Genomic DNA, 27,395 nt, shown 5'->3' with positions numbered 1-27,395 from the left:
CACACACACACACACACACACACACACACACACACAGTACCTTTCTTAGCCACAGTTAATTTTTGTGGTGAGCAGACACAAGTGTTATGGACATTGTTATGCACATTATTGACTGCAGTTTATTCTCATCAATGTCAGTCCATGAATGAATATTGATTAGTTGTTGTAATAGGCCTAGAAGTTGCATTTGAAAATGTTACTGTAGTAGGCTGTTTGCTTTTTTATTTCAGCCACACTGTTTTAAAGTGGTTAGGACCATTATTTCACACCAATTATGAATAAACCATACTGCAATACAGATTTCATGGTTGCACCATGCACATGTTCGCCGATTATGTGGCCCTCAGTAACGTATAAATTCAATGATGTGGCCCTCTATGAAGATGAGTTTGACACCCCTGCTTTAGATCCTTTCACTTTTTTTGGCCCCACTCGCATGCTTTCTTTGACCGGACATTTTTGCTAATTATTTCTGTGCTCACTCTGATGTTTGTTCTCATGTTATGCGCGCGTTCTGTTGACCCACCGATGAGGCCCCCTAGAGGCCCCCTAGAGGTGAGGCCCGGGACTGCAGCCCACATGGCCCCGTTTGTTAAGCCAGCCCTGGGTCTGAGGGCCATGTACGTCAAGTTGCGCGAAGCTCCGACAAAATTTGTGACCTGTGAAAATTTAGTTTCGCTTTTGATAAAATCCAATATGGCAGAAAGTTTCGTGAAGCTCCGACAAAATTTGTGACCTGTGAAAATTTAGTTTTGCTTTCGATAAAATCCAATATGGCAGGAAAATGACGACAAGGATCAGAGACACCATTTTCCACCTTAAACTGGTTCCGGCCAGACGTTTTAGAGTTGGAGTGGTGTCGATATTTCAAAAGCTCTAGGAGCAGTTTAATAAAAAGTTGGAAATTACGGTAGAGAGTCTCATACCACCTGTGAGTTTCATTGTTGCTGTCATTTTACTTGATGTGCGATGTCACGCTCATCAAATTAATCCCAACCCTGATCACATACTGAACCTTTTTTTAATTAAATCAGATCTGATCGAGAACAAAAAGATATTTAATACAAAAAAATGTCCCATGTTTTTACTGACCTTCTCTGTCTTGTAATGTGTAAGTCATGATTGTACTTCTGCATTTGAATTCTATTTGAAGTTAGATATTTCCTCATCTGCATTTAAATGCTGAATGTGGAACATCTATTGTCATTCTAAGTCTCTATGGTAACTCTTCCAGGTCTATCAGAACACCCACATGTAATGGCACAGAGGATCCAAGGACAGAGTGATGAACTCAACCTGCAACTTGAAGGAAGGCTGCACCACTGCAGGAAGAGTTTCACGACCCTGAGAGAACTTGAGAAACACCAGCAAACACACTCTGTTAGTGTGAACGAAAAGGAGAAGTCTCAGTGTGAAAAAGCATTTACAACATCCTCACTAGTTAACCAGCACATGCTTACACACACTGTAGAGAAGCCTCATCAATGTTCCCAGTGTGGAAAAGCTTTTTCACATAGTTCAAATCTGAAGACCCACATGCGAATTCACACTGGAGAGAAGCCTCATAAATGTGCCCAGTGTGGAAAAGCATTTATAACCTCCACAGATCTCAATCGTCACATGCTTACACATACTGGAGAAAAGCCTTACGAATGTGTTCAGTGTGGAAAAGCTTTTTCACAAATGTCAACTCTTAAATGCCATATGCTAAGACACCCTACAGAGAAGCCTCACAAATGTGCCCAGTGTGGAAAAGCTTTTTCACAAAGTTCAACTCTTAAAAACCACATGCTGATACACACTGTAGAGAAGCCTCATCAATGTGCCCAGTGTGGAAAAGGTTTTTCACACGGCTCAAGTCTTTCACGCCACATGCTTGTACACAAAGGAGTGAGGCCTAGTAAAAGAGACACTGGGGAGAGGCATCATAAATGTGTCCAGTGCGGAAAATCATTTAGAACATCCCAACATCTTCAACGCCACATTATTACACACACTGGAGAGAAGCCTCATGAATGTGCTCTGTGTAGAAAAGCTTTTTCACAAATTTCACATCTTAAAAACCACATGCTAATACACACTGGAGAGAAGCCTCATAAATGTGTCGACTGCGGAAAAGCATTTTCATGCAGTTCAAATTTTAAAAGCCACATGCTAATACACACTGGAGAGAAGCTTCATAAATGTGTGCACTGTGGAAAAGCTTTTTTAAAACGTTCAAATCTTAAATCTCACATACTAATACACACTGGAGAGAAGCCTCATAAATGTGTCCAGTGTGGAAAAGGTTTTTCACAGATTTCAAGTCTTAAAAGCCATATGGCAATACACACTGGAGAGAATTCTTATACATGGGCCTGTTCTGGAAAAGGATCTCAACAAATTTCAGATCTTAAATTCCATATTTACACCAGAGAGACGCCTCATGAATGTGCCCAGTGTGGAAAAGCATTTGCACACCCTTCACAGCTTAAAACCCATATGCTAACTCACACTGGAGAGAAGCCTCATCAATGTGTCCAGTGTGGAAAAGCTTTTCCAGTAATGTCCAGACTTAAACGTCATATGTTAGTACACACTGGAGAGAAGCCTCATAAATGTAACCAGTGTGGAAAACTATTTACACACCTCCAAACTCTCCGACAACATATGCTAATCCATACGGGAGAGAAGCCTCATAAATGTGTGCATTGTGGAAAAGCATTCAGAACATCCACAAACCTTAGATACCACATGGTTACACATAATGAGTTCTCATAAATATGTCCAGTGTGGAAAAGCTTTCACAGAAATGGCAAGTCTGACATTCCATATACTAACACACAGGAGAGAAGCCCATAAATGTGAATAGACTAATGGAAGATATTTAAGCAAATTATTACATTTAACTTTATGTCGCTTTGGATATAAGCGTCAGCTAAATACATAAAGAAACAAATAAACAAATAAATAATGTATATATGTATGAAATGTGCACTAAATTCCACGCAAAACTCATCAATAATGCACAAAACAATAAATGGCATGGTATTTGCATGATGCAAATGATTATGTGAAAAAGATTTCATGTAAGTTCTACAACCAAGTGAATGCTCAAATTTCAAGTAATCATCATTCACATCATACCATACCATGGCATTGTGTTAGCGTTTCGGATGTGACAGTTTTGCGTGGAATTGCCCATTAGAGATGTTGGAAGAGTGGAATTGCCCATTAAAGATGTTGGAAGAGTGGAATTGCCCATTAGAGATGTTGGAAGAGTGGAATTGCCCATTAGAGATGTTGGAAGAGTGGAATTGCCCATTAGAGATGAGATGTTGGAAGAGTGGAATTGCCCATTAGAGATGTTGGAAGAGTGGAATTGCCCATTAGAGATGTTGGAAGAGTGGAATTGCCCATTAGAGATGTTGGAAGAGTGGAATTGCCCATTAGAGATGTTGGAAGACTTGTTTTCCTCTCCTCTTATTGGTGCTCCTGGCTTGCTTCTCATTTGACTTCTACTCCTCCACTCCTCTCTTCTACTCCACCCCTCTATTCTACTCCACTCCTCTCTTCTACTCCACCCCTCTATTCTACTCCACCCCTCTCTTCTACTCCTCCACTCCTCTCTTCTACTCCACCCCTCTATTCTTCTACTCCACCCCTGTCTTCTTCTACTCCAACCCTCTATTCTACTACTCCACTCCTCTCTTCTACTCCACCCATCTATTCTTCTACTCCACCCCTCTATTCTACTACTCCACCCTTCTATTCTTCTACTCCACCCTCTCTTCTTCTACTCCACCCCTCTCTTCTTCTACTCCACCCTTCTCTTCTACTCCACCCTTCTCTTCTTCTACTCCAACCCTCTATTCTACTACTCCACCCCTCTCTTCTTCTACTCCACCCCTCTCTACTATTACTCCACCCCTCTTTTCTACTCCAGTTTGGGTTTGTTTTCATGTCTGTACATGTGATGCATTCTTGTTTCATGTGGTTTATCTATCATCTAACTCAATCTTTGTTACTGGTTATCTCGTGAGTTATCTGTTTTATTTGGTTATTTAAGCCAAAGTCCTTTTAGGCATGTCCCTCCACTCGGCGGTCATATAGCAATGCTTTTTGGGCACTCATCGGGCATCCTATTTAGCAGAAACGCTCGTGCGCAAGGCTTCACGACACCAATGTTGCTCTAGCTGCGAGTTCACAAGACATGATTGGCACAAAGTCTTCACAACACACCATATGATTGGCTCAATGTATTCACATCACACCACATGATTGGCTCAATGTATTCACATGTCGACGCTTTGAGGTAGGCGTGTGATATGTGTAGAAAACTGCCATATTGGCGTTACAAACTAGCCCCATGCATTTCTATGGAGAATTTTTTGAGTGCTGTGTCTCCTCTTTAGAAAGTCTCTGTTTAGGTTGACTGTGTCCAACTGGCATTTAACTGACTCTAGTGTACGGCAACTATTTGGTTTTACTTTCCGTTTGATTAAATTGATTACATTGAATTATTTACTGTTTAATAAATGTACAATTCATCCACTGTATATCCTCCCTTCCAGTCTCTCTCATGCACACTAATTATTCGTATTGTTTTCATCTTTATATCTGTTGTATGAGAATTCAGTGAGAATTATATATATATATATGTATATATTAGTGCTGTCAAACGAATAATTTTTTTTTAAAGCTATTTATTTTTATGCAGATCCGAAAGAAACCTTCCTTGTGTTACGGCAAGCGCGTAAGCGCGCAACCTCACGTCAGAGCTCCCCCAGAGGACAGTGAGGATAGTTGTCTCAGCGATAGTGCAAGCAGCGATAAGGAGTATGTTCCCAAGCCAGGTGATGAAGAGAGCAGCAGCGATGAGGAAAATGTTGTCAAGCCAGGTGAATCAGGATTCAAAATTAGCACCAGCACCAGCCAAATGCTGGTAAATTTTCATGTTGGCTGGTACTAGATTTTAGACTAAAAAAATGCTGATTTCCTATTGAATGGCTAGTGAATTTCACCAGTTTATCCATAGATTTTCACATTTCTAAAAGTTAATTGCGACCCCTGCAGGTGATGGAGAGAGCAGCAGCAGTGAGGAGGAGGTTCGAGACCAAGATGCGGGCGATGCAGGCAGGGATGAAGAGAGCAACAGGAGCAGCAGTGATGAGGAGGTTGATAGCACAGGTGCCCAAGTTGCAAGAAAGAAACGAAAGAGACAGAACAAAGACGTAGTGGCATGGAAGATGGTGAAACAGACTCAGAGCTCTGCGAAAAATGTGCCAGTGTGGCACGGTGCTCTCCCAGACAGTGACTCAATCAAACAGCCTATTGATTATTTCAGACAGTTTTTTGACACTGAACTTTTGGCTCTTATTGTCAATCAGAGCAATCTGTACAGCACACAAGAAAATCCAAACCATGCCTTGAAATTAGATCAGAAGGAATTGGAGCAGTTCATTGGAACTGTTTTATACATGAGTGTTATCCGCTTACCTTGCTCTAGGATCTACTGGTCTAATGCATGTCGTGTAGAGCAGGTGGCTGATGTGATGCCCCGCGACAGGTGGGAAGAAATTAAACATTTCCTTCATTTGAGTGACAACACGACACCCAACAACAGTGACAGGCTGTTCAAAATTAGGCCACTAATTGATTCCCTGCTCCCCAAATTCCAAGCTCTGCCTCAAGATCAGATGCTGTCCATTTACGAACAAATTGTGCCATTCAAAGGCAGATCAGTTCTAAAACAGTACATCCCCAAAAAGCCGTACAAATGGGGATACAAAATCTTTGTTTTGTGTGACACAAAAGGCCTGGTGCACTCATTTGATGTTTATGCAGGGAAGTCTGGTCCTCCACCAGGTTCACAAGACATCGGGGCAAGCGGGAACGTCGTGCTAAAACTTGCACAAGTTATTGAAGGCTCTGTCAACCACCTCCTGTACTTTGATAACTGGTTTTCCTCGCTCGATTTGTTTGTAGCTCTCGCAAACAGGGGGATACCAGCCCTTGGCACTGCACGGCCAAATCGCCTGCGAGGCTGCAGATTCAGCGAAGACAAAAAGCTCAAAAAGAAGGGAAGGGGGACATTTGAGGAGCAACAGGCTGTTGTTGGCCGTGTGGAGGTTAGGGCTGTCAAATGGTTTGACAACAGAGGGGTGATTGTTGCCAGCACTTTTGCAAGTGCCCAGCCTGTTTCCATCACAGAGAGGTGGGACAGAAAGCAAAGGAGGAAAGTGTCTGTGAAATGTCCTAGCATCATCACCCTCTATAACAAGTTCATGGGTGGTGTTGATGCACTTGATGCCCTAATCGCCTACTACCGCATCCACATCAGGTCTAAGAAGTACTACCACCGATTCTTCTTTCACTTCGTGGACATGGTGGTGGTCAACGGCTGGTTGCTCTATCGGCGTGATTGTGACAATATGAATGTTCCACGGAAGAAGCAGAAGGACTTGCTGGCTTTCAGGCTTTCCATTGCACAGGCCCTCTGCATGCAAGGCAAAGATCTGTCGACCAAAAAGAGGGGGCGGCCTTCGTCTAACGTGGAGCAAGAGTTCAAGAAGAAGCAGCGCAGGGGACCAACTAAGGCTATTCCCACACAAGATATCCGAGCTGATGCTGTGGGTCACTGGCCGCAAATCGACAGTGTGCGGCAACGCTGCAAATTCCCTAAGTGCACGGGCCACACTAGCATCAAGTGTACAAAATGTGATGTTCACCTGTGCCTAAACAAGAACAAAAACTGCTTCTGTGCATTCCACGAGTGAGAAAACACATTATGTTACATTGTTTGTTTACATTGTTGTGCGTGCGTGCATGCGCGAGTGTGTGTATGAGTGCGTGCGTGAGTGTGTGTATGTATGTATGCATGTGTGTCCACGTGTGCGTGAATGCGTGTGTGTGTGTGTTTCTATGTATGCATGTGGATCCACGTGTGCGTGAATGCGTGTGTGTGTGTGTGTTTCTATGTATGTATGCATGTGTGTGTGTGCGTGCGTGAGTGTGTGTGTGTATGTATGTATGCATGTGGATCCACGTGTGCGTGAATGCGCGCGCGCGCGTGTGTGTGTATGCATGTGGATCCACGTGTGCGTGAATGCGCGCGCACGTGTGTGTGTGTTTGTATGCATGTGTGTCCACGTGTGCGTGCGTGAGTGTGTGTATGTATGTATGCATGTGTGTCCATGTGTGCGTGAATGCGTGCGTGTGTGTGTTTGTATGTATTTATGCGTGTGTGTGTGTGTGTGTGTGTGCACACAGGATATTTTACTGGGGAAAAAAGTTCAAATGCGTAAGAAACCTGGAAAAAACAGGTGCGTTGCAAGGAAGGGAAGGAAGAGGCTTTCCTGATTTTTGGTCTCTCTCCTTCCTCGCATTCATGATTCTTTTCTCTTTCATTCTTATTTTGGGTTTATTTTCATGTCTGTACATGTGATGCATTCTTGTTTCATGTGGTTTATCTGTCATCTAACTCAATCTTTGCTACTGGTTATCTCATGAGTTATCTGTTTTATTTGGTTATTTAAGTTGACTGTGTTCAGCTGGCATCTAACTGACTATAGTGTACGGCAAGTATTTGGTTTTACTTTGCATTTGATTAAATTGATTACATTTAATTATTTACTGTTAAATGTACAATTCATCCACCATATATTCTCCCTTCCAGTCTCTCTCACACACACTATTTATTTTTATTTTTATTGTTTTCATCTTTATATCTGTTGTATCTTTATAAATAGTTGGTGAGAACACTACTGCACAGAAAGAAGAAGTTTGTCTAATTGTTTACAAGATTGACACATGATGTAAACATATGTTACATGCAGAGATAGTGGAGGATGGAAATGTAGAGAACCAAGGAACAGCTCAGTGAGAATTCGTACAGCCAGCGTCGTCACAAATTTCTCTGCATCAGTATAAGTATAAGTATACTCTTTTGATCCCGTGACGGAAATTTGGTCTCTGCATTTATCCCAGTCCGTGAATTAGTGAAACACACTCAACACACAGTGGTGAAGCACAGACTAATCCCGGCGCAGTGAGCAACAGCGGCGCTGGGGAGCAGTATCCGATACAGTGATATGAGGGATTTATGCACCAGGGTAACTCAAGTAAGTAAATTGTGTCTTGTAAATGATGTCTGAAATAAATGTTTTAGAATTTAAATGTGGTGTAAGAGTTACTCATCTGGTCTTAGTGAAAACGAGTTGATAAGTAGCCAACTTGAGTTGGTTATTAAACATAAATAATAGCTAACATCAGGATAAGCAAGAGGTGGTCTACACAAGCAAGTAGCCTTGTTTGGTTTATGATGGTTGTTAGTAGACAAACTGATGAAACATTTCAGATATCCAACTGATTGTACAGTCGATGGTTGTGGTTAGTTGTGCTGTTAATGAGAAGCTTTATGTAGTTGAGTGTATGGGCTATTTAGCGCGTAGGCCGAGGCTTTTTTCATGATTAAAAGTGAGGGGGACGATTGTCATATCTATGTGCTGTTTGTACAGTATATAAAAGATACATTTTGCATTATTTTAAATGTGTAGGCTACAACTTATTTTCACAGCCACACAATTTGGATTCACCACTATAATAAAGTCAAAATAAAAGAGTATTTTAAAGAATTATTCCATTTACATTTCTAATTTCATTATTGTTAAAGTTCACTTTAGCTTTGATAGTGTAACGTTTTAAAATAAGTATTTCTCTTCATTATGAATTGGAAAAAGGAATGAATACATTCAGACTTGTATTTTGAAGGATTACGAATGGCCGCCATATTGGAATTTTGATTGTTGTCGCTGGCTCCTCGGCTCCAGCGAGAAACATTTCACGTGCAGTCTACACAGAGAAGACGAACGTTCGTAGATGTTGGTTCAAGACATTTCGGGGTTTCAAACATGGTTCCACGTCTTATTAGAAACAAACACCAAATCAGCAGACCTAAGTTGATGGAGCACTGAACTTGCCGGTATGTGTTTTCACAAACAATATGCGAGAGCTAGTTAGCCAAACATCGGAAGGGACCGCTGATCTTAACACAGCAATACATTCAAACTTTCTTTAGAGATCAGCAGTTTCTCCCGAAAGTTATGGCTGCCTTAATTAGGCTAGCGCATGAATAATGAAAACGAGCGCAGATTCAGGAATCGAGAGCTGTTATCACAACTGTAAGTGCTCTTACAGAAGCAGTTTTCGAATTGTTCATTTACTCACTCATTCACTACTGTTTGCTTATTAACGTTTTTCATGTGACGTATTCTAGGTTCTATAGCTTTGTTTACATCCAGCTGGTAGGCAAGGGACAAGTTGAACCCATTGAACATCGTTGCCTGCAGCTGCATCTCAGTAGGCTACATCTCTGTATTTCAGCAATGTCAACATTTCAGGCATCAATAAAGGTGATGATGAAACGTTATCCCATTGTTCAATATTTGATAGCCTGTCACAGGAAAGTTGTTTCGCTAATATCGCCCTGATTTGGTGCATTGATCTGTATCGATAACGTTATGGGAGAACCTGCATGTAGCCTAATGGTAGCCTAACTTTTTTTCTCTGTTCAAAACTCGGTTTACACAAGACGATAGCCTTTCTTAGAAGCTGTGAAATTTGACCAGAAAGGAACATGTCTTCCTTCTGAAAGCTGACACAAAATCAAACAATATTTGATCATTTAACCCTTTAGCCGCCAGGGTTTAAAAAGAATAAATTGGATTTGTACATCAAAATTTCAAAAGGCCATGGCTTGCAAGTGGTCAGAGATAAAGTCCTACTGTAAATGTGAAAATCATTTAGTATGAACAGAAGTTTATGAAGGGGTAAATTTACTCATCTAATTTGCATATTATGACGTCACTGGATGGTAACCACCGTGAATTATGCACATTTCAGTAAATACTAGATGTTGAACATATTTGAGCAGTTTTACTTTCTTTTTTTGTCATTTCACCGACATAACAAATGAACAGGAATACAGTCACATGTAAACCAACAATAGTAAACTATTACTATTACCACAAACCTTATTCTACTATACAATAAAGTAGCCTGGTCAAATCAGTTCCTATCGCGGGTGACTGTAGTTCTTCTGAGCCCTATTTTTACTACCCCTGCTGTCTTTACTACGTCCATTACGGACACTATCATCACCTTTACCACTGGCACCTTCAGCTACGTTGGGCAGAGGGTCGACATAAGCTTGGTATGCTTAGTGAACACTGTCGGAAAGACGCAAATGACGCACCTCCATTCACAGACGCAGCGTGACTAGACGATCGCTCATATTCTCCAAAAGGCAGATATTCTCCTTCAGAATCAGACTAGGTAAATAACAGACCCAAGACTTCATCACATGTTAACTTTTTCTTCAACATTTGGTGTATTTCTGCTTCAATTTGTGCAAAACTATGGCCTGCATTGCTTCCGTGTTATGGAGGAAATGCACGTCTTCTTATGTGTTTCTCGTGTGTAATCGCGTGTAATACCACGTCCATTACGGACACTATCATCACTATTACCACTGGCACCTACAGCTATGTTGGGCAGAGGGTCGAAATATGCATTGTATGCTTAGTGAACACTGTCGGAAAGACGCAAATGACGCACCTCCATTCACAGACGCTCCGTGACTATCACTGCCAATAGACGATCGATCATATCCTCCAAAATGCAGATTTTATCCTTTAGAATCAGAATAGATTAATAAAAGACCCGAGACTTTTTTTTTCAACATTTGGTGTATTTCTGCTTCAATTTGTGCAAAAAAAACTATGGCCCGCATCTTCGTGTGTTTCTCGCGTGTTTTCGCGAGCTTCCTGAAAACTTTGAAAAAAAAGGTTGAGCTTGAATCGAAGCTCTGGGTGTCTGCCAACTAGTGGTCAAGAGTACAAATGAGATTTTACACTGTACTCGCGTCTATCGTTTGTTTTATTCAGTAATGACGCTTGTCGCAATATTGCGACATGGGCGGTTAGAGGGTTAACTTCAACTGAACAGCGACAGGTTTTGGTAGGCAGTAGACTCAGCAGATGTTAAAACGGTAGCCTACTGTTATAGCCAGCGTCAGTCAGCATCATGTAGGCTAACATTAATGGCGTTAGTCATGAATCCTGTAACATATTATATCATATAACAGCGATGGCTTATTCGAAGACGATCTGCATGGATATATAACCACCCAGAAAAACTCAGAATGTGAGTGATAAAGTTCATTAATTGTATGAAACGTTTTATTAGTTATCCATTGCAGCATCGCCTATATTAGGCTGTTATGCTAGCTCAGCCTTTAAATATGTTGTTATTTTGGTCATGTGGACTTGATTAAACGGGTAAAGATAATTCATAAACTGCTTATTTCTTACATGACTGAAGCAGTAGCCTAGGTTCAACAGTGCTGTTTGAGGTTGCTGTGTTAAGTTGTTGTGTGTGATCGCTAAACAATTAGGATCAAATCAGTTTATTTTGACATACGGGAGTTAGCCTAAGTGACCTGTAACGTTAGCCTATAGCACATAAGCCTATTCTGTTTTCATTTATTAGCATTTGCTGGATTATATAATCAAATGACACTCATGATAACTTGAAATAGAAGGACAGAAGATAGGTGATTGGTGTCCACAAGCACGAATTTCACGAGACAAATTAGAACAAACTGTTCCGGTAAAAATAATCTTGCCATGTTTAAAATGCTGCACTTTTTCCCTTCATAGCCTATCTCTGGCAATTCATTTTTGGATGACTGTAGATAGTTGTATTTTAGCCTACGTCTTCGTACACAGTAGGCTACACCATTAGGCTATCTTGAGAATAAAAGACTTCACAGCTGCTAACGATCATCCTCCACAACCACGAGGATAGGTAGGCTAAACGGTCGTTCGTCGCCTTTTTGCTTCTTATTGTAAAACCAACTGTTAGGGCCTACACAAGTGGTCGGCATCCCGGTCAATATTTGATATTAAAATTTCAATTTTTAAGCTATTTGTAACTATGTGTAGCCTATGCAACCCGACTGTTGTAGGCTTGCCTACCACTCTCTGCAGTGCCTTGCCTACCATTCTTGCCTACCACTCTAGTTTTAAACAAACGGTCACATGACATTATGACGTAGGTGCAAAACCTTAATAGGGGCTACGCGAGCGACATGCTCCGAATGCATCGCTCACGCAACAGGGGGTAGCAGCAGAGACGGTTGATAAAGCATATATTAATAAGGATCTTTGGTAGCAGTCTCTGGTAACTTTGCGCAGTGGCGTCATGCCCATTGAAGTTAAGGGGGCACATGCCCCCTTGGATTTTTCGTCCCTGATACTTTTTTTGATCATAACTTTGTTCCTATTATGCTCCATAATAAGCCAAAGCCTATACCGACTCAAATGTATTCTTCTGGATGTGTAATAAACCGTAGCAAAATAGCTGAAGACCAGTCAACAGCCCTTTTCCTAAAATTGGGCTCTGTGTATGTTCCCGTAACAACTCAGACGTGCATTGAGCTCGCAATGTTTTGCTTGTGTTGAACTGTTACAGTTAACTTTAGGCTACAGTTTGAACAGTTGAACTGTTATAGTTACAGTTTAAACAGATACAGTCAATGGTGTTGAAGTGGTAAGTAGTCTAGCTAAGCAATAAAAAGTAGTGGAATTATTTGTAGTTGACCAGGAAATTTTGACTTGATGATCAAATAGTTAGAACTATGGATTTGATGTTGTCCGCGAATTCAGAGCATTACGTTAACGTTAGCCTACATGGTGTCAGTATAACGTAGCCTAGGCTACTCTTACAAATATTAGAAATATTTGGCAAAGTCTCCTGGTTCAATTGTTTCCAGTTTCATAAATGAGGGTGTTAGATTTTAAAATCATGTGTAGTAGGCCTAAGTGTAAATGTGTGTGTCTAAACATGCTTTAATGAGCTGAATTTGAGCTTACAGTTCTTTCACCAACCTATGTGTTTTACATTAACTTACAAAATAGATACTTTAGCTTAGTCCTCAGATAGAGGATGGTTGCTGCTTGCTCTGTTAAGGTATTTCTGTCCCCCCCAAACTGCATTGAAATGGTATGTTTAGCAGCCAGAATTTCAAAATCCCCCCCCCCCTCCCGAAAAAATGTGCCTGATTGTGCCCCCTCTGAATTTTGCCTTGCATGACACCCCTGACTTTGTGGGTGACATTCCGAGTGATATTCAGGCTGTCTGTTAAAGTTACATCTCAAGAGGCTCTTTTGGAGAGCCACGGATCAGTTTTCATTTAGAATCCGTCAAAAGACTCCAAGGACACATGTTGTGTAAGGAACATGGTATGCCTACTGTAAATTAACAGAAACATATCCTACATTGCAGAGCCACTTCAATTTTGAATTAATTTATAAATTGTGAATTAATGTAGCGTACACTACTGTGCACAGCCCCATGCTTTTCTGATGTGTGATTCTAGCACGTTAGCAGCAATTAGCTAACAGTTATCTACAAGTCTGAAGTCTCCTCCAAGTGACAATCATATACCCAATGAATAGCCTACAATGCAGAGCTCAATAGACTGTAAAAGAAAGATAAGCTTGAATATTTTTTTCCTCTTCGCTGGCCATTGTATTCAAACCTTCTGTAAATATATACTTGACATAATGTACAATACTTGCAATACTTGCCCCCACCGACAACGCATAGTATTGCATGCATCGGCGCATCGCGTATCAAAACTACACATTTTGTACAGTATCAAAAACTGGGACTACACATTTTGCTACGCATCAACACATAATGTCTGTATCACAGAGGACTGCATCCCATGCATATGACGATGGATATAGACTTTGCCTAACCAGCTGGCTAGTAATTATTAAAGTGCTCACATAGGCACTGATAGGTTTAAGCTGGTGTATAAAAAAACTCATTACAAAGATGGTAATTATGCTAAATCCTCTTGCTGCATGTATGATGACCAGTCAGTCTTATGTGTGTATAATTTACTTGATCAGTTTATTTTCTCTAGATTAGATTTATGTATGAGTAGTATGTTGTTAATGTTGCAATAATTATTTGGAGAAATTCAACTATGAACCATAAACTGTGTGTTTAGATTGGATATATGCAGCAAACAAGTGACTCTCTTACTCTTCCATTGACTTCCATTGTATTAAAAGAGCACCACGTGTGGTGCAAAGTGGTACTAGATAGATAGATAGATAGATAGATACTTTATTGATCCCCAGGGGAAATTCAAGATAAATATGAAATGCAGATAAAGTACAAATTCAGTGGATTTATAGACAATATTTGTAAAAAATCTTATCTCAATGAAGAAACTCAGCAACAAGCCCAAATTTTTTGAAAATCAAGCCCAATTTAATAAAAATGCTCTGACAATAGGATGATGATAACAACCAAAGTTAATGCATGGACATGACCTTATAATCCATACATGAGTGGGAAAAAAATCTGATGAATTTGTGTCACATACTTTTTTAATGAGAAGCCCTCAAAGGTGGTGATGTTTTTTCACATTATGAATTACAGAGGGGGAATTACACAAGATACACCTGATTTGATTGGATTTTTTAATTCAACAGGAAAATGTACTTCTATTCACATAGTTTCACTAATGTGTGTGAAATACCAAAAGAGCCAGTAATGTTGGAAGTTGAACAAAAAGGATTGTTCACCACGATGCCTAAAATGACTTGAAACTTGAAAGGGCTGTAGTTTTGGAACCATTAGTGATACAGATATACTATTTAAGATGTATACATAGGTTTGGTCTACAAACACCTGTGATTTTTTTCAGATTTTTGGGAGAGGGTCACCTGCCAGCCACTGGGTGATTTGACACGGAATGACCCTCTTGTTCCATAGGTCTTGGAATGGTTTTCTGGTTTTGAAGGTGTTTAGAGGCCCCAAACGTGATTTTTTAATATGTTTAGAGGCCCCAAACGTGGTTTATTGGGGTTAAAAATGGCCAGATTTCCCCTTTGTCCCATAGACCTAGTAGGGATGTCCCGGTAAACCGGTTTTACAATTAACCACGGTGTAAAACGTCACGGTTAATAAATCGTGAAGGCTCTCTTACACCGCCTACATCAATTATGCACTCAACAGAAAGTGCTGCTTGTCTCGGCAGAAGAACAAGAACAAGACACTGTCAACAATGCTTTATATCAGCCCCCCCCCCCCCCCCCCCAAAAAACAAAATTAAACATATCACAATTCCTAATTTTGGCATTGATACTTTTAAGAGTGTCAGTGTTGTTTTGCGGTAAGATGCATGTTCATGTACAAACGAGGCGTTTCTAGAGCCTCGCCTCCCCTAGCTTGAGCCTTTCCTCACTCTCTGTCCTCCACAGACACACACAAAAGCGCAGCTTTCAAAGCTGCAGCTGTCGTGCCAAAAACAGCGATACATGGCTGCTTGTTTAAGTGATGCTGAGGCTGCCCAGAAACAAATAATAATAGGCCAATGTTAAGTTGATTTGCTTACTTGCATCTGCTACCTAGGATATGAGATTTAGTTCATTTAGGCCTACTGTTGGGTTTAATGACATTTCAGAAATAGGCTACGCAACCTATTGGCAAACTTTTACATCTGGAGTTACTTGCTAGCTCACGTCATGTCATTTGAACAGTGCTCACCAAAATCATAAAGGAACATTTCGAGACACTTTATGATCCCAGAAACATTTTCTTTTTTATTTTATCCAATGACAGAAAACACAATGAATTGCATCCACATATCCTTACATACTATGCGCAACTATTTTTCACTAACCTAAAACTGTTAGACTGAAGGCTAATTGCTTTCACGTATGTGCACTCAATTAGACCTACACATCACATTAATGACTGCATTTACATGCACTTCAGTATCCCGGTTATTATGCTTATCCTGGGTTGGATCTTATGCCCCGTTTGATTTGTCTTTTAGCGAACTGGTAGCTCGTCGGTGACATCATGTCATACGAGCTGTTTGTGTTCTGTTTGTCAACCAGCTGCGCTACCGTGTTTTAGCATTTGACTATTGTTAGCAGTTGTTTGTACATCACATCACTTGGTAGCACCTTGGTTTGATGGATTAAACACTTTGTTTATTTATTTTTCAACTGCAAATAATGGTCTGCGAGTTTTTTTCTTGATTTACCGTTACGTTGCCCAAAACTAACGCACCCGCACGGCCTTGAGTAATTGGCGCGAGACCCTACCTGTCTAACCTGAACTATAGCAGTTGTTACTAGCCAGTTTGTAACGAAGCATTACACAGTGTTTTACCCAAACAAACGTCATAACATCATAGCGACAGATAGAGGTTGGAAACTGTTGTTTCTACAACTGATTTAATGTGATTTAATGTGATTTAATGTGGACAAATCCAACAGAACTGCTCATAAACAGAGAATATACTGTAAGGCTCGTATTTACTTTTATTGGGCGCAGCTATCTTGGAAATTCAAACTTGTAGTACTCTGGGCTAGACTACACGATCAGTACTTTAATCCCAGTTACCAACAATAAAGTGCTACTGGCACAGTCTCGAGCTTTTATAAAGTTACTTTACATGTTAGCAGCTAGGCTATACTTAACAGTCGTTAGCCTAATCGTAGTGATAATTTACCTGTGAAAATGGAACCACTTTGGGTTATAGCGGCCCTAGCAATCCTACACTATAATGCTGTGTTGCGGATCTGGCTTATCCACCTTATAGTCAGCAATGGGCGAAGAGAGCGACAGGTATTAATGCATATGTCCTCGACTTTGTTGGTGTCGGCCTGTCACAGCTGTCACCCAGAACAAAAGAGCTATGGATGAGAGTACGAGGCCGTGACTGGTGGGACAGGGTGGTAATGATTGGCCGTGTGGCATAGATGTCTCGTTCATATCACTGGAGGAAAACACAGTTCGTGCACCGATACCGTTACCAATGAGGGTGGCTATGGTACTGTAAACTTGGTAGCTGTGATGAATATTGTTTGGCTTCTAACCAGTTCGGTGTTCATAAAAGTAGGCTACATTGAAGAAATTTGTGTACGTTCTGTCGCGGTATGGTGGACAATGTGAGGAGCAGCTTCATAAGTGTCCCGAACTATGAGGAGGCTGTTCAGATATCAGAGCGCTTTCAACGAACGCTTGGTGATAGGCTGTGTTGATGAAAGCCACCTCCCCATTCTGCCTCCAAGTGATGGCTATCAGGATTTCATCAACCGAAAAGGATGGGCTTCGTACGTTCTTCAGGGTGTTGTTGATGATCAATACTGGTACGTTGAGACTGCCTACTGTCATATACCCAACTGCACAGTAACTGGTACTGCCGTGTGAAGGCGACAAAGAGGACGCCCTAGAGGTGGATCTTCAAATTTATACTTTTACTACAACCAATCAGAGAGCTTCACCACTTTCATTACCAATCAGAGTAGCTTAATACAAAACGATTAACCTAATATTTTACTAATTCTGCTTAGAACACCACGCCTACTACAGGAAGAATACAGAGGGATATTATAGAGGTGTTACAGAACATTAGGCCTATTATATATTATAGTGGCCTAATGTAGTTCTTTTTCATGGATGATAATGACCACATATACGTCACAACTGTAACACAGAAAATGTAAACGGTTATGTAAAAGCTCACAGACAGTGATAAAAAAAAAAATATATTATTTTGTATATATTGACACAAAAAACTTTTTGGAGTGTGAACTGTAAGGTCCCTGGCAGTGCTCATGATGCCAAAGTCCTGCGGCAGTCAGTGCTGTTCAAGAAAGCAGACCAGTTGCCCAAAGACAAAGAGTGAGATAGAGCTAGCCTGGGTTTTCCCATGCTGCCTTACGCGCGCAATTTTATTCACGCTGCTAGGCAGCCTGGATTCCATGGAGCAAATTTTCGCCTCAGTTAGGGGACCAATCACAGAACAGAGGGAGGGCAGCAAGACGATGACGACACACCGAAGCCATTATGAGCCACGTACAGACGCATTTAATAGACATTTGTAGCGCCCAATAAATGGCTCTGGGCATTCGTAAACCACGTTTCAAATACGAGAAAATGAATGTCTAGTTCCCAGACGTTAGCCAGGCTATGATAGAACACAATTATGAAACTATGCCTTATGTTGGTGAACTTGTTTCTATATGTGAGGATAAGAACAATCTGAACCCATTCCTCATTCATTTTCATGTTTCCCTTGTTTTGCAGAGAGTTTTGGAAGTTGACGGGCAAGCCATTCATTTTTTTGTCATAGGTGATCCTGCTTATCCGCTGCTCGAGTGGCTCATTAAAGGCTACACAAGGTCTCCTAGACTGACCCCTTAGTAGGAATCTTTCAATGTGTACCTTAGTGCTGCCCGTACCTGCGTTGAAATTGCATTTGGGAGACTGAAGTCAAGGTGGAGAATTCTTTTGAAACGCAGTGACCTACACTTTTTCCCCATTCGTTATTGCAACTTGCTGTGCCCTACGATTTTTGAGAACGACAAAAAGAACGAGTGTGCCCTACGATTTTTGTGAACGAGTACACCCAATATGGAGGCAGGAGGCAGCAACTGAGGAGCAACGTTTCCCTCAGCCCAGAGGGGCTACAAATACCACCGATGCAGGTGGCCAGGCAGTCAGAGGGGCACTTACCAATTATATAGCAGCAAAATTTCCACTACTCCATGGTTTACATCCTTGAGCTGTTCACACCACTTAATGTCATAACAATGAATACAACTTTATAAATAAATTGATTCATTTATTAAATATTTTAAAAAAAACAAAAAAGTAAATAAACACATTTTATAGATCCAAAAAAAAGGTTTCTGTGTCATCCTCCATTGCTCTACTCTGTTGTGGTGGGGTGCTTGAGATAGGTTGGAGGGAGATCATAGGGGAAAGGGAACCTTTTGGGCACTGTGGGTGGGACATGAGAGGATATAACGTCCGCAACACTGCGTTTGACTCCCATATATTTAATGCACAAAAGGCAACGTTTCGACCCTGCTGGGTCTTCTTCAGGCAAAAAAAAGAAAGGAAACCTGACTTAGCATTTTTATTTTTCTTTATTCTGTTTCTCTGACTACAGGAAATTGAAAACTTTGGAGGGAATCATCTTTGTACTACTAGCAACATGGACCTCGGACTTCCATTTAGTCCTGACTGTGCTGAAACGCACCAGGTTGACCTGAGAGTGATCGTGAAAGAGGAAGATATAAAAGAGGAGGACTATGGTCTTATGATTGCATGTCCAGATGAAGAAGAAAAGCCCTTTGCAGAGATCCACTGTGAATCTGAAACAGACGTCACAGAGACACCAGAGTCTACGTACAATGAAATGCTACAGACAACAGTGAAGACTGAAGTGAAGAAAGAGGAGGAGGAAGAGGAGGAGGAAGAGGAGGAACAACATGAACATCTGCTGGAAAGTAAGTCCTCGCACTAGTGATTAGCAAATGATGCTTTGGTGAACCACTGAACCACAGCTGTGTGAACCTAGCGACACTAGCTGAAAAGCAAAAAGATGGCCGCCAAACATACATTTTTCAACATAAAAGTCCTTAGCAAACCAATATTCTTGGTTACATAACTGGTTTGGGTAAGGACTTTTATGTTGAAAAATCTACATGTGGCAGCCATATTGGATTTTTCATTAGTGTTGCTAGCTTCACACTGCTGTGCTTTAGTGGTTCATCAAAGCTTCATTTGCCCATCACTACCTCTCACACAGAGCTAAATAGATTGGTGTGTTGCACTGACATTTTGTGACTCTAGAGGGCGCTGTTGCAATCAGGTCAGTGGCAGCACTGTGTTTATACTGCTCTCAATCACTCACATGCACAGCAAGGTACTTACCCAATTAACAAAAGCCCATACATAGTCAACAGAGAGACACATTTGAGATTAGAGACTTTTTTGTTTAGTTTTAGAGTAGACTGTTCATGTAGCTGTTTAAAACGCGGCAAAACAAAAAAAAGTATGTTTTAGACAAAAGCAAATACCACAAAACTAAAACAATGTTAAAGGATGGGTAATGCAACCGTATTGAGGCCCAGAACTAGGTTCCAACAAACCTTTATATTGTTTGAATACAAATGGGCCCTTAAACTGTGCTGAACATTCGCTTGATGGTGAGTCTCTGAATGTCATCAAACAAATAAATGATACAATAAGGTAAAATAGTTACATAGTTATGTGTGCGACATTATGGCAACTAAACAGATTGAATTCAGATTCCGAAAAACAGAGCTGTCATTTAACGGCAGTTCAACAGTAATGCATATGATTATATCAAATGTAAGCACCCTGGAGCAGTGATAACGTTAGCTTACTCCAGATGGGTAAATTTCAGTAGCCTAACGTTGACTTTTTCAATGACTGATGTCTTTGTGGCAGCTGGCTATAATTGTATATCGTAGTGTTCATGTCCTTTACCTGTCTGAAAAGATTATTAGTAGCCTATCATAATAGCTGTTTTTTAATTGCAATAGAACAGTGAATTATAGGACTAGCCTTTGTTTGTGTTGGTAACGTTACAAAACTACAAAAGTTTTTCGCATGCAGTTACTATGATGAACTATGGTGGCCTATAGTGGCCAACTATAATAAACTATGGTGGCCTATGATGACCTTCAATTTGTGTTATCACCCTGAGAGAATAAATACTCTTTTCTGATTGGCTGGTGGGTGGCTATTAATGGTTAATACTTCACACTACTATAATGAAGTATATCTGGTAAAAAAAAGTTTAATCACTGTTCCATCTCAATGCTTATGAATGGTAACTGTAACAGAAGGACGATGGTTGAGCCTACAAGTAGGCTTTGCAACAATGGAATCAACTGTAAACAAGCTAACTATCCACGTCTATCAATGTTAGGGCCAAAGAAAGTTGTACAACAAACTGAACAAGTCGGCTTCTTTGTAAACGGAACAGTTTACAGTTTTTAGTAGAAGGGGGTCCCTTGCGCTTCAGCCTGGTTGGTGCTCACGGAACAGGACGCAGAAGTCAAAAAGGGAGATCCAAGGTCTAAGAAGAGCCAAGGAGCAGGACCGGAGCACACTTAAAGTGTTTTTATTCGTGCAAACTGACTAACGATTCGACGCCCATGCGTCATCTTCAGAGTTTTTTGAATAAAAACACTTTAAGCATTGAGTGCTCCAGTCCTGCTCCTTGGCTCTTGTTAGACCTTGGATCTCCCTAGTTTACATTTTTTGTTTGACAGACTAGGTTACTTGGACTTTAATTTGTACTGTAGGGCCTATTATTATTTCAAATTTTACAAATACATTTGATTATGCTATCACGTTTAAGTTTCATTTTAATCTCGGTCATTATTTTAATCTACTATGGGCATTTATTTTATGTTTTTTTTGTTTTACAATTTGCTATATACAATTTTAATCGTTTTTTTTCCCCCGCAAGTGGCGATGACGAGCCTGAGCACCTACGGCTCTGTGAGAATTCGGAATCCAACAATGCACTCACTCATGTGTCAAATGCACATATCTGATGTGTGTAGTACTATTTGTTTCTGCTAGTTTTATACATCTCTGTCCCTGAGCGACTGTGAGGGATGAAATGGTGTCTATTTTCATGAGTTTTCGCCCATAGATTTCAGATTAGATTTCAGTCTAGCTGGCATACCGTGCGCGATCTCCGTCTGGAAGCCTATTATTTGTTCTTGCTTGTTTTCGTGCTAATAAACCAGAACTACAATTATCTATATGCTCGAAAGAAAAGTCAAATTGAATACTCATCAATGAGAAGCTCAAAATATTTATTCTAAAACTGATAGTTCCAGTCCTTGATTGTGATTGGCTGAATCGCGTTTGATGCCATTGTAAAATGCAGCATAAACATACACCTTGACCGCATTTCGTTCTATATTACTGCTATACCTTAACTTGATACAAAAGTAGTAGTAGCTGCATCTGGACGTTGCTTGGCAACCATTCAGATAGAGGAAATATATTTCTTGGCGGAAGAATGATTATCTAGGAATTACTCGTTTTATTTCTAGTTGCTGTGCCTTTACTTTATGAAACTTTACCAGGTATTTATAACAGTTTTAGAAAAGCAATAAGCCACTCGAGTCCGTAGGTTACACTGATTCTACAACAGCTAAGGGGGGGTTACTCCGCTAGCACGTCGTGCCTAACAACGCCCCTTGTAGAATCATTGTAACCTTTGGCCTCTCGGGGCTTATTGCTTAAGCCTAGGTCCACTTTCAGACTCATTGTTCAGGCATGCAAACGTGGCGCTTTTCGGCGCCTCCCGCTTTTTTCACATTAGTTTGGGTGACTTGTGTGAATTGTGTAAATCCGAAGAGTTTTTTTTTTGGTGGGGGGGAGGGGCTCTAGCTTTTTTCACATCATCTATCGCAGGCTAGATATGGACCTGCTGGTTAATGTCGATTCTTGCAATGAAAATTTGATCAAATCAGATGTGATCCAACCCCAAAAAATTGATACTTTTCAACAACTGGGCCCTGAAGTAGTCCCAAAAGATATCTACTAAAACATGTCCTATCTGTTCACTGACCCTTTCTGTCTTGTAATGTGTAAGTCATAACTAGTGATTATATTTCTGCATTTGAATTTTATTTGAAGTTAGATATTTCCTCATCAGTATCTAATTGCTGAATGTGGAACATATATCGTCATTCTAAGTCTCTATGGTAACTCTTCCAGGTGTATCAGAACATCCACATGTAACAGAACAGAAGATCCATGGACAGAATGATGAACTCAACCTGCAACTCAAAGGAGGTCTGCACCACTGCTCGGTCTGCAAGAAGAGTTTCATGACCCTGAGAGAACTTGAGAAACACCAGCAAACACACTCAGTTTGGGTGAATGAAAACAAGTCTCACAAAAAAACACATACATATTCTCATTGTGAAAAAGCATTTACAACACCCTCACTAGTTAACCACCACATGCTTACACACACTGGAGAGAAGCCTTGTAAATGTTTGAAGTGTGGAAAAGGGTTTTCACACAGCTCAAGTCTTTCTCGCCACATGCTTGTACACAAAGTAGAGAAGTCTCATAAAAGGTATCATAAATGTTCCCAGTGTGGAATATCATTTACAACATCCCAAGATCTTCAAAGCCACATGCTTACACACACTGAGGAGAAGCCTCATAAATGTACCCAGTGTGGAAAAACTTTTTCACAAATTTCAAATCTTAACACCCACATGCGAATACACACTGGAGAGAAGCCTCATAAATGTACCCAGTGTGGAAAAGCTTTTATAACCTCCACAGATGTCAAACGCCACATGCTTATACATACGGGAGAAAAGCCTTATGAATGTGTCCAGTGTGGAAATGCTTTTTCACAACTGTCAACTCTTAGGAGCCATATGCTAAGACACCGTACAGGGAAGCCTCATGAATGTCCCCAGTGTGGAAAAGTATTTATAACCTCTACAGATCTCAAATTCCACATGTTTACACATACTGGAGAAAAGCCTTATGAATGTGTCCAGTGTGGAAAAGCTTTTTTACAAAAGTCATCTCTTAAGAGCCATATGCTAAGACACCGTACAGCGAATCCTCACAAATGTGCCCAGTGTGGAAGAGCATTTGACAGATCCACAGATCTTAAACGCCACATGCTTACACATACTGGAGAGAAGGCTCATATATGTGTCCAGTGTGGGAAAGCCTTTGTATACATGTTCACACTTAAAAGACACATGCGAATTCATGGTGATGAGGAGCCTCATAAATGTGTCCAGTGTGGAAACGTTTTTTCACTAATTTCACATCTTAAAAGCCATATGCTAATGCACACTGGAGGTAAGCCTCATAAATGTGTCCAGTGTGGAAAGAGTTTTTCACACTTCTCAACTCTTAAAAAACACATGCTCAGACATACTGGAGAGAAGCCTCATAAATGTGCCCAGTGTGGAAAAGCATTTATAACCATCACAGATCTCAAACGCCACATGCTTACACATACTGGAGAAAAGCCTTATAAATGTGTCTGCTGTGGAAGAGCTTTTTTACAAATGTCAACTCTTAGAAGCCACATGCTCATACACACTGGAGAGAAGCCTCATATATGTGCCCAGTGTGGAAAAACATTTGCTCATCCTTCACTGCTGAAAAATCACATGCTAACTCACACTGGAGAGAAGCCTCATAAATGTGTCCAGTGTGATAAAGCTTTTACAACAACCCGTGATCTTCAACGCCACATGCTTAAACACACCAGAGAGAAGCCTCATAAATGTGTCCAGTGTGGAAAAGCTTTTACACGAAATTCAATCCTTAAAAACCATTATGCTAATAAACATTGGAGAGAAACCTCATGAGTGTAGAAAAGCATTTGACAGGTCCACAGATATTCAACTCTAGCAGGAGCATAACTCGTTATGGTTATAGTTATCGTTATCATTTGGTGTGAATGGGCTTTAATTCGGTAGGGCTGTAACATACACCAACCTCACGATTCGGGGGGGGGGGGGGGGGGCTACACATTTTATTAAATAAAATGTAAATAGCCCTACCTTACAACACCAGAGGATTACAATGTAATATATAATATAATATATATGTATTATTTTATATCCTGATATAAAAAGAGAATATTGAATGTCTGATATTTATGACAGCACACTTTATGCAGATTAGACTATAGCCTAGGCCTACTATTACAACTCTACCTCTTTAATTCAGCTGTCTGGTTGAAGCCTGGAAATATTGCAAACAAAGTAGCATAGTTGGCAAGCTTATTATAGTCTACTGATTGGACTGTTCGGTTTCCCCATGTGTGTTTAAGTTTCAGGGTAATACTTGTTCTCCTTGGGACAGGCCCTTTTGGGAAACATGGTATTGAGATGATCAGTCAACTTGAACGCAGAGTTTTAAACAAATGTGCAGCATGCTAATGATGCTAAGTGGATTTAATAGTAATTTAGCTAGTTGTCTATGTGTCCTTGCTTTCACGATTATGAATGTATTTGGATTGTGCATGCCGAGTCACGCGTGTCCATTGAGCGAGAGCGGGGTAAGGAGAGGGGGTTTACTTCTATACCAGTGTTTCTCAAAGTGTGGTCCGCAAGCTATCCCAAGTGGTCCGCGAGCAGATGTGGTAAAATATAATATAGATGAGTTGTTTGCAATATTGAACCAACTTGTATGTAAATCCAAACAGTTCTGCAACACTGTCTATAAGATATGCTAGTTTAAATCATATGAATCATCTGACACAATAAGCAAAGTGCAAAGACAATAAGCAAGGTAGTTCAGTGAGTAGGCCTATTGTGTAGGCTAATATACTGTTGAAGTAGGTCTAGTCTTTTTTTTTCAGCTAAGTGGTCCGTGCGTTTATTTTTTATTGGTTGAGTGGTCCTTCGTCTGAAAAAGTTTGAGAAACACTGTTCTATACTGTTTGGTAAAGTTGAATACATAGTCTACAATGAAAGCAACAAGAGGTTTGACTTTTCTTTTTTTTTTTTTTTTTGACAACGTAGGCTACTGGTAAATAAAGCGGGAGATGTGTGTTGCTTATGCGGCCACTGCAAATCACTGCATGAAACACTAAAAAGGGTGTCGCGGTTCTGCTTTTTCACACCACGACACAGGTTCGTGGATATGAGTGTTGCGATTTCGGTTTCGAATCGCACGTCATTACAGCCCTAATGCAAACTTTCCTCAAATCTTCAAAGGCACATGGTTGTACACACTGGTCAGAAATGAAGTAGCCACAGAATTGTGAGGCATGCAGTTTAACAGGGTTTCCATGAAGTCATGGAATTTCTGGGATAACATGGAATTTTAATTTAAGCCTATTCCAAACATGAACCCCGAGTTCGGCTGCGATATAGGTAGATATGACAAAAGTGACTCTTCAAAAGCACATGATGGTACACACTGGTCAGAAATGATGAAGCCACATAATTGTGAGGCGCACAGTTGAACAGGGTGCTCATGGTTAATGGAATGTCTGGAAGTTCCAGACATGGGGTCCGAGCTCGGCGGTGCTATAGGTAACGGAAAGCTATGTTCCAAGTCGGGGACTTTTATTTTGTCTTTTTAATTGGGCAATTCCACGCAAAATTGTCACGTCCATAACGCCAACTAAATACCATGGCATTGTGTTGCCGTTATGGATGTGACAGTTTTATGTGGAATTGCCCAATTATTCTTTATTTAAATGATTTTACCTTGTGCATTTTATTTTTATTTTTTTATTATGATCTTTATATTTTAAACTATTCTTTGACTATTGCCCTTCTATGCTTTTATTTATTATTACTGTTTGCATTTGTTCATGTAAAGCACATTGAAGTGCAAAAGATAAACTGTGGTATACCAATTATGAAAACAAAGGAGGTCTGAGGAAAAGCACTGGGCAAGACTTCTGCAACGCAATGACAGTGCTTTCACGGATCATTAAGGCTAGTTCTGAAGTCGTGGGTGTGTTTAGCTCTTTAGGGATCTCCAATCTTCCGTCATTACGTCTTTTAGTCACATCATCATTTATCCACATTTTCTGCCATCATATCCACATACTCTGCCATCATATCCACATATTCTGCCATCATATCCACATACTCTGCCATCATATCCACATACTCTGCCATCATATCCACATACTCTGCCATCAATCTGTTGGAATCTACAGAGCCCCTAAGGGGACATGAGCAAATAAAAATCTAAAGTTTAGTTTCATGTGCTCACGTGAAACTTTCATGTGCTGACCTGAAACTTTCATATGCTCACGTGAAACTTTCATGTGTGCATGTGAAAAGGTTTTGTGTGCGCACACGAAACTTTCATGTGCTCACTTTCATGTGAAACTTTTTTTTGCTCATGTCCCCTTAGGGGCTCCGTAGGAATCAGCCGCTTTTAGCACCGTGGATTTTGATGATGGCTGCATTTTTAAGACGGTCTTTCTGGGCTCGCTATCACGTTATTTACCTTATGATTTTAAAATATCCATCACGTTATTTACCTTATGATTTTAAAATATCCATCACGTTATTTACCTTATGATTTTAAAATATCCATCAAGTTATTTACCTTATGATTTTAAAATATCCATCACGTTATTTACTGTATGATTTTAAAATATCCATCACGTTATTTACCATATAGATTTTAAAATATCCATCACGTTATTTACTGTATGTATTTAAAATATCCATCACGTTATTTACCATATAGATTTTAAAATATCCATCACGTTATTTACTGTATGATTTTAAAATATCCATCACGTTATTTACCTTATGATTTTAAAATATCCATCACGTTATTTACTGTATGATTTTAAAATATCCATCATAGCTCTCTTCTACGACTCCACCCCTCTATTCTTCTACTCCACCCCTCTCTTCTACTCCACCCCTCTATTCTTCTACTCCACTCCTCTCTTCTACTCCACCCCTCTCTTCTACTACTCCACCCCTCTCTTCTACGACTCCACC

The 27,395-nt window shown here is 40.3% G+C and overlaps 1 protein-coding gene across 1 annotated transcript; it reads left to right on the top strand.

Moving 5' to 3' along the window:
• Positions 1-8,831: 8,831 nt before the first annotated feature.
• On the top strand, positions 8,832-24,380 carry LOC143120444 (uncharacterized). The gene is made up of 3 exons (XM_076281374.1): positions 8,832-8,962; positions 19,034-19,373; positions 22,639-24,380. Exons 2-3 carry the CDS (start codon positions 19,079-19,081, stop codon positions 24,273-24,275), a joined length of 1,932 nt encoding a protein of 643 aa, XP_076137489.1. The 5' UTR covers positions 8,832-8,962; positions 19,034-19,078; the 3' UTR covers positions 24,276-24,380.
• The last annotated feature ends 3,015 nt before the right edge of the window (positions 24,381-27,395 follow it).

Source organism: Alosa pseudoharengus, unplaced genomic scaffold, assembly GCF_046254945.1.
Source record: "Alosa pseudoharengus isolate Yale_2024_CS ecotype anadromous, Long Island Sound unplaced genomic scaffold, YU_APseudo_1.1 YU_APseudo_1.1_scf_1, whole genome shotgun sequence".
NCBI classification, from domain to species: Eukaryota; Metazoa; Chordata; class Actinopteri; order Clupeiformes; family Clupeidae; genus Alosa; species Alosa pseudoharengus.
Note: the sequence above shows the minus strand (reverse complement) of the source record. Positions and strands in the feature narration are given on the sequence as shown.